At 41.4% G+C, this 16225-nt stretch overlaps 1 protein-coding gene across 1 annotated transcript in view; it reads left to right on the top strand.

Annotated features, from left to right (window-relative positions):
* The first annotated feature begins 208 nt into the window (after positions 1 to 208).
* LGR4 (leucine rich repeat containing G protein-coupled receptor 4) overlaps positions 209 to 16225 on the top strand; it is a 118442-nt gene continuing 102425 nt past the window's right edge. The window contains exon 1 of the mRNA XM_074955165.1: positions 209 to 1056. Within this exon, the coding sequence (XP_074811266.1) occupies positions 872 to 1056 (185 nt within the window). The 5' untranslated portion in view covers positions 209 to 871. The remainder of the gene's footprint in view (positions 1057 to 16225) is intronic.

The following is a 16225-nucleotide window of genomic DNA, read 5'->3' on the forward strand; positions in this document are numbered from 1 at the left end:
CAGCTTGCATTTTCCAGTCACCCCACCACCTTCACCTCTGCTGCCTTGGGTGCAACCTTGAATCGCCAATTCAGCCAGCTCAGGGATTCCACTTGAACCACCACCTTGTCACTCATCTGTCGGGGTAACGCCCACCAAGTGCTCCACTTACCAAAGAGGCCAGGGCGCCCTTCGCCCGTTGGCTGCTGCTAGGCTCCTCTTTGCATATTAATCAGCCACAGATTTCTTCTGCACCAATGCGGGCGCCGGCTTCGCTCTCCGCAACACGCACCTAGTCGATTTGCATAGAGCAACCGCCGGAGCCCCGACACTGTGCAACCCTAGAAGGGAAAAGGAGGCTGCGGAGCTGGACTGGTGTGTCTGGCTCCTGGCAAGCAGGGGAGTGGAGCAGGAGAGGCAGGCAGGAGCTAGAATGGCTGCACGGTTCACTTCCTAGGCATTGCAACACGGCACGGCAGCAGTAGCAACAACAACAACAGGGAGAGCGCCACGGCGGAGGCAAAGCCCAGCGCACGTTACCTGCTAGCTTGAGATGAGCCCCGCAGAGGGAAGGGAGCTGCTGCCTTTCAATGGGGCGGGAGGGAGGAGGGAGAGACGCTGAAGTGCTGGCTCCGTGTGCACGGTGTTGAGGGGAAGCCAGAGGGGGAGAGAGGGCGAGACACGCCGCTTGCGCTGGGCACAGAGGTGGAGAGGGAGCTGCGGGAGCAAGGACTCAGCTCAGCTCCGCGCGGGGCCAGGGCAGCCGGAGAGGCGCCTTGCCGCGGGCGCGGGGAGGACTCGTTCTGCAAAGGGCCCGAGCCGAAGCGTCCAGCCCGGGCAGTTTCGCCGCTCCCTGGAGCGAGACTCCCGCACGCACCGGAGGGGGCTCGCAATGCGGTGCCTGGCTCTGCTCGGCTTCTTCGCCTGGGGCTTCGGGAGCTCGGCTGGGCCCAGCGGCGGAGCTTCCCCTCCTCCTTGCCCGGCTTCCTGCAGCTGCGATGGGGACGGAGGAGTCGATTGCTCCGGCAGGGGGCTGACCGCCCTGCCCGAGGGACTCAGCGCCTTCACTCACGCCCTGTAAGTCCGGGGGACAAGCAGGGGCTTCGCCGCGGTGCGGCGGGGGGAGGGAAGAAGCTGGAGACTGGTGGGGCAGCTAGAAGGGGTCCCTCTTTGCCTCCAGACTTTCCCAAACAGGTTTCCCGGGTGGGTGCGTTGGCAGCATGGCCTGGGCAGATGCCTGCCCTACCTGTTAGTGTGGCAGGGTACGGAGACCGTCTGGGCACTTGGGGTTGGGCTAGGTTAATGCCAAGGGCTTTCAAAAACAAACAAACAAACTCGGGAATTTTTTTAAAAAAGATTTTTTTTTTTTTTTTTTTTAGAGCCCAGCCCGCCCTTCCGCCAGTCTTTTTGGTGATCTTAATTCCCCCTGGCCTTGCATCCCATTTGACAAGTAGGTGGGAGAAGGGTGGGCCGTACCTTATTACTACCTTATTCCGCCCGATGGAGGAAGCGGAGAGGAGATATCGTCTCTGTTTTAATCGAGCCCCTTCCCCCGAGAAATAGACCCCTCGTTGTGTCCGTGTTTTCTTGTCCCCATCCTACAGGCTTTTAGTATCTTGAGGCCGGGTATCCGCAGATCTGGGTAAAAGTTGGACCTAGACACCTTTTTAGTGTGTGTCAAACAAACAGAACCCGAGACCGTGCTGGTTGGTGCATGCCCATTCCCAGTCAACAAGCAAAGACCATCAACTGAGCAAGGCAGAATCAATGAGACAATATTCTTGTGCTGCCAAATTTGGGCATGCTGGGTGAGGAAACACCTGGATTCAAGAATAATCAGTAAAAAAACAAAAACAAAAAACAAGAACAAACAAACAAAAAACCCATTGATCCAGGCACTGTTACTGAGCAAATACTTTGATTTTGCTGGCTCTAAGGTCTCAGTACAGCAAACTCTGACCCTTCTGTCTGTCAAACCAGCCTTATGAAGTGGAGACCACATTATCTAAGAATAATAAAAAATGAGCAGTGCTATGTACGTTTAATTTTTTTTACTTGGGAACTCTCTGTCTTCGGTGTTTCTAAAATGTGTTTATCAACTTGGTATCTAAGCACCTGGGGCGTTCCCTTTGAATGTTTGAGTTGTAAGCATTTGGGGTTACAGAAGGATTTCCTAAAAAATTGTTGAAGAAATCCACAAGTCTGTTTGTATCAATCAAGAGCAGGAGATGGCTTTCCCCAGTTGGCATTTCCTAAGCAGGTTCATTTACTTACATTGCCTTTGCAAGGTCCAAAGCTGAAAAAGGAAACAACAAGAGATGTATAGACTTCAGGCAGTGAAGTGCAGATTAGGTATCTAGAATGGCAGGAGACCGACTACCTGCAGAATATGCCAAGTGAGAAGGCTGGAGGTGAGGGAGAAAAACAATCAATTGTTACATTTGAAAATGGAATTATGTAGCAGGATCATATTGCTCAAAGGAGCAGAGAAGTTCAAGGGTTAATGTTAATTGTTGTTCAGGTATGCAAGGCCAAGGAGGATTAGATGGTTTGCATACAAATGAGGAAAAAGAATACGATAATAGGTAAATGTTAAGCATGTATAGCAAGTAACTACATTCCTGCCTTAATTCAGAATTCCACCTTAAAATATGGAAAGAGGTCAAGTATTTGTATCCTTTGCAACATCCTCATATTAATTCAGAGTGTATTTAACTAGCTAGCAAGTGAATTAGATGTGCTGCTCCCAGCAAAAGTTTTAAGCTCTTTTTTTCTGGAAGGCAAGTTAGGTAGTCCATCCATAAACAACACTAACCATTCCTCTGCCAAAATACCATTTCAAGTCTGTAGTGGAGGTAGATGTTGTTAATTAAGCACAGTAAATGTTAATTTGTTCAAAATATTGCGTCTATAAGGTGGAACGAGAGAACTTTTATCTCTGATACAGCTTTATTTACTTTGTTTTAATAGTCTCGTGAATTTGGCTAATCAGTTTCCTTTCATACTAAACCTTAGGTTGTCTCTTTGGATCGTTTCTTTAAAGTCCTGCATGAAAGTTGGCACTTTAGGCAAGATTTGCCAGTTGGCATCTGTGTTAAATATTCAGTAATTTTATTATAAACTTTTAATTGTACATTTCCCTTGTGTAGTGAGATGACTGAAGAGGGATTAGGAGCTTTCACTATGCTAGACTTTTGCTAATCCACAAACCTGTTAAGTTTCACAGTAAAACATACCAGGCTTATCCCACTTCTCAGCAAAGTTTAATAGCAGAGGGCTGTAGTGAGATTTTGTATTACTAAAGCTTCACTACTGTTGCAAAATGTATTACAGTGCACATTATAGGAAATTATGATGCATACTCATAAATCAATACTGAACTACACTTTGATGAAATTGTCTTTATTTTTCTGTGTGTTTTGGTTCATTTACTTTCTTATTCATGACTATGCAAAGAGTCTGCTGGTTCTTAGCATGAATTATCAGGGTTTCCCAGTACTTGTTCATCAGTTTCTACCTTAGCAAAAGATGTCCCATTTCTCTCATGTACCAGGTGTGCAAGTATTTTTATCATTTGGGTTGCTTAGAGCAGATTATTGAGCCTGAAATCTTATGAATCTTTTACTTGTTAGTTAGCAGGAAGTTGCATATTTCAGTGAATAAATATTATTTAGCAATTACTTTGTATTGTACAGTAAGACCGCAAAGTAGTACCATGTAATAGTGGGACTGGCTTTTTCCTTGCATTTCTCTTGCAAAGGCAGTGTTTCTCATGATTAGAGCAGGGGACTGGAAGACAGGAGGACCAGGATCTCACTCTGCCACTGTTACTGTGCAGGCGTGGGGTATGTCTGCATGGCCTCAGATTATGGCAGCATGAATAGCATTGTGCAGCAAAGTACTGTGCTGTAACTCCCCCAATTGCTGCAGGCCAAACTAAAAGGTTCCCACTTTGCGTTAACATTAGTGTAGTACTGTTTGAAGGAGGACTACATGAATGTGAACTGTGAACATGTTAGTTTGCACCCGCAGTATCCACTTGGGGGAGTTATAGCGCAGCACTTTGATGCACAGTGCTATTCACGCCCCAGTAGTGTGAACTGCAGGGCTATGTAGACATGCCCTAAGACTTGCTAATAAGCTCCCTGTGCCCTAGTTTCTCCATATGTAAAATGGGATCTTGCCAAACTTTGTAAAGTGCTTTAAGATTCTTGGGAGAAAGGTGCTTTGGGGTTACGATTATTAGGCTATCATCCCTGTATATCTGTGAGACTGCCTTTATTGTCCAGAAGTGGTTATAAGCCATTAAAACTAGAACCCACTATAGGTATAGTTGCCATACTCTTTCAGTTGTAACTCCCTGTTTTCGTATGCTGATAAGATTCCGGAAATTCACCTCTGGGGCTGACTTATTCCGTACTTGGTTTCTGTTTGAAGGTGGGATGTGATACATACTGCAATGTGTGTTGGTGTTTGGGCAGTCTACGTCTGAGCAAAATCCTTTCAGCTCTGTTGTTCTGCAAGAGTTAAAAATGCTCCCCACGCGCATGCCAGTTATTGTCCTTGCTTTTGATTTTTTCAAACACAGAACTCAACAATGGCTGCTTTTTGAAACTTTGCATTTAAATAGTCTCCGTTTTGGAGCATAGCTATTCCCAAGTTTTGGATATGGGGGAAAGGCAGAATAATAGTTTTATAAGACATAGAAAATTCAGCACACTTGGTAAGCATCATCTTAGCCTGATATTCTATGAGTTCTAAACTTTCATTTAGAAACAAAATTAAGTTTGCATTTTTGTTTTGTCCAAGAAACTGTCATCGTGGTGTGCTGCTGCCTTATTAACCCAAGCTTGCAGAAAATGGTCTCTCTAGACAAACAATGGCCATATCCTTCACCTGCCCTGTACCCTGCAAGAACGTCAAGTCTTCCATTTCTTGATGTTGGAGAGGCAAGGTGGGAGGGGTGGTCCAATATCTTTTATTGGACCAACTTCTGTAGGTCTCTCTCCTCACCTACCCTGCCTCTCTGATATCCTGGGACCAACATTGTTAGAGCTACACTGCATTTCTTGATAACTTTTAACTGTGTAATCTTAATATTACATTCTATCTATATAAAAATATACTGATGTATTCCCTGATCTTCCATATCAGGTTAGCTTGACTAGAACCACAAGTGGATGTCCATTTGCATTCCTGTCTCTTCCTATTTCTGCTTGTACTGGTACCTTACAGTGGTCAATTTGAGTAACCTAGACTGGATACTCCTCTTGGTATGTTTTGTTCACAGTTCATCCATTATTTTACTATACTTAATTATTATTGTACGACTCATAAAACTGTATTATTTTTCACAGAGTCTAATGGATTTATTGAGTCCCTTGCCATGGAGTGTCTACAGTCTAATTTTACATATGACAAAATCAGTGAATACCACACAGTGGTAGCAGTTGGGGATGAAGGAAGGAAGGACTGGGGTTTCAATAACAAGATCATCTAGTTACTTAGGCCTTGTCTACACTGCCGCTTTACAGCGCTGCAGCTTTCTCTCTCAGGGGAGTGAAAAAACACCCTCCTGCGCACTGCAAGTTTCAGCACTGTAAAGTGGCAGTGTAGACAGTGCACCAGCCCTGGGAGCTACTCCCCTCGTCGGGGTGGTGGTGGTTGGTTTTTTTTTTTTGTTTGTTTTTGTTTTTTACAGCGCTGAGAGAGCTCTCTCCCAGCCCTGCGCCGCGACCACACAACAACGTTAAAGCGCTGCCACGGCAGCGCTTTAACATTGCTAGTGAAGACATACTCTCAGTTATGGTATGAGCAGAGCAGGATGTTTCCATTAAACATATAATGATAGGGGTTTTTTTTTTTTAAAGAGGATAACTCATGGCTTTTGGGTGACATGAAAGTTTATTATTATTCTTGTTCTTGTTGTTGATGATGCATTTGAATGAGGAAGGCTGGTATTTTGATGAACAGGGATTTTTTTTTTTTTTGGATGATATTCCATGAACAAGGCAGCCTGGGGGGGAAAAATACAGAGAAGGGAGTGGAGTAGAAGTATGTGAACAGAGGGGATTAGAGTAGATGAGGTGCGGGTGAATCCAGTGGGTATCAGGAGGAACAAGAGAGGAGAGAAACTGTTGATACAGTTACTGTAGGGAGCCATTTTTTGGGTAAAATTTAGTTGGGTCCCGAAGTCAGAATTATACAATCAGCTACATGTTTTTTTCCTGATCATAGGCTTTGTGGCTTTGCTTTGTTGCAAAATAACTGTTATCTAGCAAGTTGATTATGCCAAAGCAGAAATGTTAAGATGAAAGCTAATGAGGAGGATCTGGATGACCTTGTAAACTGGAGTAATAGGATGAAATTTAACAGTGAGAAGTGCAAGGTCATGCATTTAGGGATTAATAACAAGAATTTTAGTTATAAGGTGGGGACGCATCAATTAGAAGTAAGGGAGGAGGAGAAGGACCTTGGAGTATTGGTTGACCACAGGATGATGATGAGCCGCCAATGTGATATGGCGGTGAAAAAAGCTAATGCGGTCTTGGGATGCATCAGGTGAGGTATTTCCAGTAGAGATAAGGAGGTGTTAGTACCGTTATACAAGGCACTGGTGAGACCTCACCTGGAATACTGTGTGCAGTTCTGGTCTGTCATGTTTAAGAAGGATGAATTCAAACTGGAACAGGTACAGAGAAGGGCTACTAGGATGATCCGAGGAATGGAAAAGCTGTCTTATGAAAGGAGACTCGAGGAGCTTGGCTTGTTTAGCCTAACCAAAAGAAGGTTGAGGGGAGATATGATTGCTCTCCATAAATATATCAGAGGGATAGATACCAGAGAGGGAGAGGAATTATTTAAGCTCAGCACCAATGTGGACACAAGAACAAATGGATATAAAGTGGCCATCGGGAAGTTTAGACTTGAAATTAGACGAAGGTTTCTAACCATCAGAGGAGTGAAGTTTTGGAATAGCCTTCCAAGGGAAGCAGTGGGGGCAAAAGACCTATCTGGCTTCAAGATTAAACTCGATAAGTTCATGGAGGAGATGGTATGATGGGATAACATGACTTTGGCAATTAATTGATCTTTAATTATTCATGGTAAATAGGCCCGATGGAATGTTAGATGGAGTGGGATCGGAGTTACTACAGAGAATTCATTCCTGGGTATCTGGCTGGTGAATCTTGCCCACATGCTCAGGGTTCAGCTGATCGCCGTATTTGGGGTTGGGAAGGAATTTTCCTCTAGGGCAGATTGGAAGAGGCCCTGGGAGTTTTTCGTCTTTCCTCTATAGCATGGGGCACGGGTCACTTGCTGGATGATTCTCTGCACCTTGACATCTTTAAACCATGATTTGAGGACTTCAATAGTTCAGACATAGGTGAGAGGTTTATTGCAGGAGTGGATGGGTGAGATTCTGTGGCCTGCATTGTGCAGGACGTCAGACTAGAGGATCATAATGGTCCCTTCTGACCTTAATATCTATGAATCTATCTATGAGTTTTTTTGTTTTTTTTTTCAAATTGATGCAATGTGTTCTTGTTCTTTGACGTGATCTTACTCAGTGGTGTAGTAGTAACCAAAGAAGTGGATAAACTAACCTAAACTTAACTCCATATTCCCCAAATGAGAAATGGATAAACTGAGTTTACCCTGCACTACACTACTGATCTTTTGCATGTTGTCAATGTCCGGGCAATATGTTATGTAAAAGAAAATATTCTCTGTGGTCAAAGCAAGTTATGCTGAGGGCATCTTTTATATTTCTGCTGGTATTCCTTAACCCCAAATACTATACTTTCAAGTTTAATCCTGGTGCAAGTCTAGAGTGGAGACACATTGACTGAGATTTTTCAGAAATGATTAGTGGTCTTTGGGAACTTGGATATGTGGATACCCCACTTCAGACACTTTAAATAGGTCTGATATGTTCACAGGGTGGGTGTTTGATACCTCCTGAAAATCAGGCTCTTTTGCGGTGACTCAGTTGGGCTTCTGAAATCACTAGTTATTTTTTTAAAAAATCCCAGCCCATTTAAATAATAAAATATAGTATTTAATTAGTATCTTAAAAATGAAAATTATATTACCTATCCATAAATATAATTCTTATTCTTGCCAGTGATTGTTAGGATACATAGCATTATGTTTCAAGATTTGCCGAAAAATTTTGAAAGCTTAAAATTGCAAGTAATCCACTCCCTTTACTTCCCAAGAACTTCTTTCAAACAAAATTATTTCCTGACAGTGTTTGCAATTTTGGGGGGATTGGTTACTTTGCTTTAATTTTAGTGTTTTTCAAATTTTTGTGTGTATGTTTTCAAGACCATAGGCATTCTAGTGTCCACATGATTCAGCACAATCTTGATGTAATCAATAGGTAGATCATGGGCCAAATCCAGAACTCCAAACACCTTTGAATGGACTGTGAAATCTTTTTATTTACTTATTATTATCATTATTGTTGTTGCGATGTGAAAAATGTTTCTCTGGAGTCTGGACCTTGGGTATATCTTGACCAAGAAATTTGGACAAAAAATAAATGACTTCCCCATTTCACATGTTTGTTTTCATTGGTTTTTATTCTCTACTCTCCTCCCTGCATGGAGAAAAAACACAATTGCTGCCTAATTTTGTTTTAAATGCACTCTATTCTTACTGTGCATATTTGGTTAGTCTTCCCTTTTTCCCAAATCCATCACTTCACAAAAGAAAAAAAAGTTTTTTTTTTTTTCTAGTAGACTTTCAAAAAGGAAATGTTAATTTTGCTATTTGCCAAAATCAGGTTAAATGGCTTTTAAAAACAATCCTTTTTAATGCTGTATTTTCTACAGTTGTTCTGCAGCTTCACAAAATCAAAATTTTTTTTTTTTTTTAAAATGAGCAAGGTCTAGCTATTTGATAATTGGTGTGTCTGCATTTGTAATGTTATTTTACCCATCTCGAAGAAGGTGTTGCACCTGAATCTGGTCCAACTGGGCTTTTTCGGCTAAGTTACTATAATCCTCCTGAATATATATAATCACTTGACTGGTCCTGCTGGATCCAACAAAACTTGTGTGTTTTTATAACTGAATGTCTTTTTTTTTTTTTCTTCCCCTCTCCCCCCCCCCCCCTTCCCTCCCATCTGGAATTTTTATGTAGCATTTTGCTTAAACCAATGGTAGGTAGCATGTACAAGGCATTGCCTTGTAACTGATCCATAACATTACTGTTACATTAGAATGGTGAGGAGCCGGCTTAGGTGCAATGAACATTGTCTAAACAGAGGGAATATGTTGAAAAGCAAGGATGGCCAGGCATGATCTTCAGTTTGGAAAATGTAGCATAATTATAATTTTCCTGAGATAGAAAAGCCTTATCTCATTATAGGTTTGAAGGCTTTGCAGTTTAATTTTTCACTTGCCTGTGCCACATACTGTGATAAGTGATAAAGTCCACTTTTATTCATATAGTAAAGACTCTGTTTAAAAGGGGCATGTCTGGAAGCTTTCTTTCTTTTCTTTTTTTTAAGGCTTTTTTAAAGAAAAAGACAGACCACACACATATAACAAATAATTTTGACAACAATAAAAACACTATTTTGCTTTAAAAAGAAATATTTTCATCTCCCCACCTTCAGCGTTCTAGCATTGTTTTAATGGATGAGAACCAAGAGTGAAACTGAAATGAAACCGACTAATCTATTTTTCATTATTCATTAACAAAAATTAAAAACAGCATAAACAGCGAAGCATTAAAAGGACTGTAAAAATAAAACGAAACAAAACCCTGTCAGAATACATCTTGATCTGCTACCATGGAGCTCTGCAGCCATGCAGAGTATAAGACTCTTCGTGGGTCTGGGCTGACTAATAACACTGGAGTGGATACATCAGCCCAGATCCTGCAACTGGATCCAGGTGAGCTGATCCTTGTAGCTGTGGAGAGTGACACTGAATTCAGTGAGGGTCTCTCAAGCTGATCTGGTTGCAAGATTGGGGCACTTAAAGTATATAATTTTTCATGTGTCTTCTTTCTTCTGTAAGAAATATGAAGTCCTAGGTATTACATGAGAAGGTAGAGGTTTTTTTATGGTTCTTAGGTGTTAAGGGAAAAAAGTGTAAAATGTGAAATTGACAATAAAACTCTTGTGTGCCTCTCCTTCTCCCAAAAATCAATGCCCTACCACAGTGTCTAATTTGTCAGGCACTTGACACTTATTTTTGCACCTTGAGCTCATTATTGTCGGCCATATGCCATTTCTTGTTTGATGCTGACTAGCAGAGGCTCAGAACCGTGACTTCAGGGAGCATGGAAATCCGTTTGCTGTGTGAAAAATTTCAGGACGTTAATTTAAAACAAGTGTGTACTGGTAAATCATTCCCTTTAACCCTTGATAGGCTTTTACTAGTAAATATGTGTTTAACATGAAAAATACTGGAGTATGCAATTCAGGCATTCAAAAAAACATTCATGAGACACTTCCCCTGTTTTTTTATGAACACAGAGAAAGTTACTGGCCTAGATTCCAGAAGGGCAAAGCATTCTTACCTCCTTGTAAGGTGAAGGAGAGCTACTGTGTTCTTGGTCCCTTGGGAAATCAGACTGAGTGTTTCTAGCCTTCATCAGTGAAGATTGCCTTCTTACTGGGAACCAAATGTAAGCTGGTGCAGTATTTGTATTGTGGAGGGTCTACAGACAGCTCCAGTGCCCCTGCTGCTGCTCATAGTTTTCCAAAGCCTCAACAGAGTGAAATTAGCAAGACTGAGCAGCTTTCACCTTGCCCTCTGAACTCTGTAGGCAGCGGTGAAACTGTCAAAAATCATGTCAATTCTATGCTGCTGCCACCTGGAAAAAGCTCGGGTATTGGATTTGTTCATAGACAAGATAAAGAACCTGAAAGAGGCTGTAGGAGGGCTAGAATAGCAGAAACATTTTCTCCTTCATCACCCTCGCTGTGGGGGAGGTGTAGGGAGAGGGAGGCTAGAGTATCCAGACAGTCTTTCTACACCCAGGAGGCTGGGCTGACAGAAGGAGGAGACAGAAAACTCCTTCTCTCTCCTGGAAGTTAGAGAAGAGATGAGCTCCAAACTTAAGACACCTATTAGCAGAAGGCTGGTATAAGATAGAGACCCCAATTTGAGTTTAAGGGGCAGCACTTTTCTAGAAATCCCAGCAACCTCCCCAGCATCTGGGCTGGGCACTTCATCTGCATCTGGACACTGTCTCTGAACCTTGCGGGTGAAGCCTACCTACCCTCATCTTTCATATCTGCCTCTTGGCATGCTTGGTCCTCTTCCCCTCCCCCCTCCAACAAAAACCAACAACCCTGCTGCTATTTACTAATGAGAAGTTCTCAATCTGTGATCTGTAGAAGGGTATCTGGTCCCATGAAGTTGGCTCTTCATTATTTCCAGCTGCTAAATTGCATTACAAGTCAGCTAAAAATGGATTAAATGCTTTCCTAATCTCTCTCTTAACTGTAGTTAATGTAGTTAACTGTAGTTAACTGCATACGTTAGTGCCTGGTGAGACTAATGCTGAGATGGCTGGTGTGCTTGGCAAAAGAAGTGACCTGATTTTTCAGAGGTGCTGAGCTACTGTTACTCCTGTTGACTTTCATGTCAGACACCTCCAAACTTATAATGATTTTACATTGTATTGCTAATGCTCATTATTACAACTGAAAGATTGGAAAATAAAATGTTTCTGTATTTGTTTGTTTACTGTATGCATGTGACAATAATTTGTGTGTGTAGTCCATCAATATTCCCTATTGTGTATAAGGGTCTTTTGTGCAGACTAATGACAACATTATATACTGGGGCATAGCAATATTATAACATATGCTTAAAAAAACAAAAAAGAGTTGTTTCTGAACAGCTTATGGTGTCGGCATATTTTCTCCAATTGGCTGGAGTATGACATCTGTGAAAGAACTTACTTTTACTTTGACAAAAACAATATCAAGTGATTTTTTTTTTGTCAATCTCATGCCTCTGGTATTTTGTATTTGTCTACTTGGAATTATAGATAAGTCATATTTTTTCTTAGTTGTGTCATTGTCCTATATCTGCACACTGATATGGTGTCCTGGGGCTTAGTAAAACCACAAAAAGTCAGTTGAGCTTTGAAAATGAAACCAACCCATTAGAGTGTTTTGTTCAATGCATTTTGGCTGTTGAGAAAACATTAGTTGAAACATAAACTGACACATTTGAAATATTGTGGACTCCATGTAATGACAGAGATTAAGTGAAACTGCTTTTTTTTTTTTTTGGGACTTCTTCTTGGGGAAACTTATGTTAATGAGGACATCTGAAAAGTAAGGTATATTACACTGAGAGATTGGAGCAGTGTATTATGCACAGTTAAAAATATGAACTTGTCGTTTCATTGCACTTAACTGATCAAATGCAGTTTTTGGTACAACTAGATAGAAGTATTTTAGTATAACATGGCATAACAATTGTGGAAGCTTGATGCTTTAATATGTAGCGAGATGAATTTTGTAATTCAGATCTTGTCTGTATTTTAATGGTGAGGGTGAAATGCTATTTGAAGTGCTGCACTGGAGTAGTCTTTCAGTCTTTGCCCTGTCCTAAATTACTGTGTACTGTTAATCATCTGCTGTGTACACCTATCTCTGGAGTCATATCTGTAAAGTGCTTTGGGATCCTTCAACATGGCATTCTGTCAATATAAATGTGGTATGGATTTACAAACAGTAAGACCGTCTATGTGGGATCATCATCAGGTTACATCAGTCTGTCAACTTGTGCCTCACCCTCTCCCTTCCAGACTCCAAGAAGGTCCTCAAGGCCTCAAAAATCCCCCACTTAAAAAGTCTCTGACTTGCAGCAATTCCTTCCCCTTATAAAAATAGGAGCCAGTCAGTCCCACATTCTGAACTCTCCCGAGGAGAAAAATAGGTGTGATGTATTTTTTTGTTTTGAAGCTCTCCAAAGTTGGACAAATGACTGAGGAAGAACTAAGTTTCAGGAAGTGTTTGATAAGGACAGAAATCAGTGGTTATAACTACATTAATAATGACGTCTGTAGGATCTACTAGTTCTAAGCAGACTCCAGTCATTTGTTGGTTTTGAGAATTGAGCCGTAAGATTTCGGCGTCGTGAAGGTTAATTTCCATTTTGAAACCACTATTTTGCATCATCTGACTTGAAGTTTAAAATACTTGGGACTCGATCCTATCTTCAGGTACTACATGTAAGTAAAGTGCTACGAGTCTTGTGGAATTTCACCTTTTTAAATTAGTAATTGGTTCCTACATGTTGTGTATATAAAAATGCAGGGGAAGGCTCACGCCATGAAGACCCAGCATAGGGCTGAGCACCGCCTGGGAGGCACAGGGCACTAGCAATAATAGGGTTGTGTCTTTTTGTGGTGTTTACAGCACTTGCTAGCTTGTACATTTTTGTTTGTTTTAATTTTGTGCTTTTTCCCCATGAAGACAAGCCCAAAGGTGAGGCTGCAGTTGCTAAGCACCTTCTGGGAGGGCTTATTGCCTTGAAGGATCAGGCCGTAAAGAATGAAACAGCTGTACACTGTGTTCCTATGGCTGTTCAGCTAACCTTTCCCTTTTAAAACATCTTATTTTAAAAACTGAATAACCTAACAATAGAAAAACAATGAGCCTGCTGAATGTCTCCCCATAAAACTTCAAGAAATTGTGTTCTGACTTCTAAATAATACACAGTTGGTACTGAATCGTAAAACATTGTGTGACCTCAGAGCTACTCAGCTTAATTTAGTTTAATTTAATAATACTGCCAAACCTCTTTAATTCAGCTTAATTGAATAATTCTGCAAATGGAGTTGTGCATTTTATAACCTCGTTCTGTGAAAATGTTTTTTGTTGAAGAATTTTCCCATTACTTTCTTGACATCTGCATGGTTACACATGAATAGCATGACCCAGTCCCTCAGCAGGGAGACTAATGTGGCCCTGCTTTCGATAGCCCTGTTACTGACAAAGAAAACATATGGAATATTTCATTCCCGTCTTTGCAAACAGGGCGTGGGGCTGTAAGGGCAAAGGGCTGCAAGCTTCAAACTTCATGGTAAATTGGTAAGTTAACCACAAGGTTTACTGTTAGTAATCAAAGTGCTTTTGCCAAAGTCCTATTATTTCACATCACACTGTGTTGCTGTGGGAATAGAATCCCAGATGTAGAACAAATCCATTTCAGCAATCCAATATTAATAATTTAAGTAAGCAGCAGACTCCTCCGTGGTCTCATTTAATCTTTAATGACACATGATACCAAGTGACAATTTTCCTAAAATATTTGGACACTATAGTTGTCAGTGTTTGATGTTTGGTATTTGCTTGGCAGATACACAAGATATGAACACAGATGCATGGTTCCCACTGGAACAAGTCATGGGGGCTGTCTCCCCTTACATTCATTATGTCCCCTTTCAAGCCACAAAATGGGACCAATTGTTTCCTATCATCCGAACCAAACACCGCACTGTGTTGACTCTAAAGTTTCTATTGTGTGGTAACAAAGTGAGAGTTTGCTGTTGCATTCCACTCTAGCCAGTGGGTTAGTGCTCAGTCGTCAGGAGCATAGCACGAAATCAAGGCACAACACTGCTGTTTCATCACCAAAGGGAAAGAAAAGCCATTGTAAGGCTGGAGGAGGAATGAAAAAAACACTTGCCACTGGAATATGTGAAATAGTTCAGCGGGGATTCAGGGAATTTACCCCTCTCGTCACTTCCAATAATTTCTTCCATGTTGTTTGTACTTGTGCACTATTTTGAATTGTTTAAATATGATTTTAAAGTAATTCCTACTATGGTGGTGATTCTGCTGTTTTTCCAAATACAGGCTTAGCAGTGTAGAGGATGGACAGGTGAAGAGCCTATTTAATCTGCAGCTTTGGAGTGCAGACCCATGCTGTAACCCCAAAACTAATCCCACTTGGATTGCTGGTTCCAGTCCCCCTTCTAGACCCTTTTTAGATTAGGCAAGATTTAGACAGATCCAGTACTTACTCCCTTAGAATTTCTTTCCTGCACCCAGAAACAGGAAAGAAGCTGTCCTGTTTCCCAGGTTATATGATTGCAGGATCTAGAATTCATATTGGTTTCTAATTAGCAAAAGCCCAAAATCAGACCAGGAAAGGGCCTATAGTTCTATTAATCTGAGCTGATCCTTGAACTCACTGAGTTAAGTCTTGCATTAGAAGTTGAATGAGCTGAGGTTCACACACACACATTCTCTCAGGAAAGTTTGGGGAGTCTTGTCTGAGCTGCATCCTACAAAACCCCCTGCTAGTCTTCCTCTTCCCTCACCCCACCCAGATCACTGCCCCTTCCAGGCCAGGGACCCCACCCTCTAGAATGCTTCCCTTGGAGAGCTTGGAACTCTATTTCCAAGCATAACTGGAGGGGTTAATTCGTCAAGATGTCCTGTGAAGTGGCTTCTTTTCAAGTTTTGTGGTGGAGGTTTATTTGAATTTCAAACCTTTCAAGTCCATGTTAATTGCCTGAAAAGTTTAATTTTAAGGGCTTTTTAGCAGGTTGTTTTAATTATAAGCCTAGAAAGCCAGAGACCATTCAGTAACCAAAATATTTTATATGTTTTGACATATTTAATATGTCATATGTCAAAATATGACATATTTTATATGTCAAACTTCAGCTTCCTAAAAGAGTAAAATGGCTGACAGCTGGATGGGGCTGCCATTTTGTGCCAAGGACTCCCATTGAAGAGTTTACAAGGGAATGATCACCTGGTCTCATAGCTACAAAGGTAGTGGTGGGCTCTCTTCTGTTCATGTTCTGTAGGCAGTTCCTTTGGATAGCTGAACTTACATGCACTTAATGGTATGAACAGAGAAAAATGGGGCTGGATATTGGCGGAAAATGTCCCAGTTATATGATCTTTTGGGTAGTGGGCCTAAAAGTTGTCAAGAGAAGTAATGGAAATCTGTTGCTAGAAGGATTTATTAAAATTACACAGGGTAAATCATTTGGAGAACAATTCTGTGACATTTTCCAGTGCTTGGATTAAATGATATTTTGTCTCTTCTGTCTCTGATTTCTAAAATCAATACACATGAATGTCTGTGTCTACACAAGACTTGTCTTGCCGGCTCTCTGCGTGCACACTTCCCATTGAGCTCAAAATTTCAGGGTCAAGATCACTGTCTGTAATTTGCCTTTAAAATTAAATTATTAGGAATTCTTGAAATTGTACAAAGCCCATTTCCCCCATAATGTCTAT

The sequence above is a fragment of the Natator depressus genome, chromosome 6 (genome assembly GCF_965152275.1).
Source record: "Natator depressus isolate rNatDep1 chromosome 6, rNatDep2.hap1, whole genome shotgun sequence".
Lineage (NCBI taxonomy): Eukaryota > Metazoa > Chordata > Testudines > Cheloniidae > Natator > Natator depressus.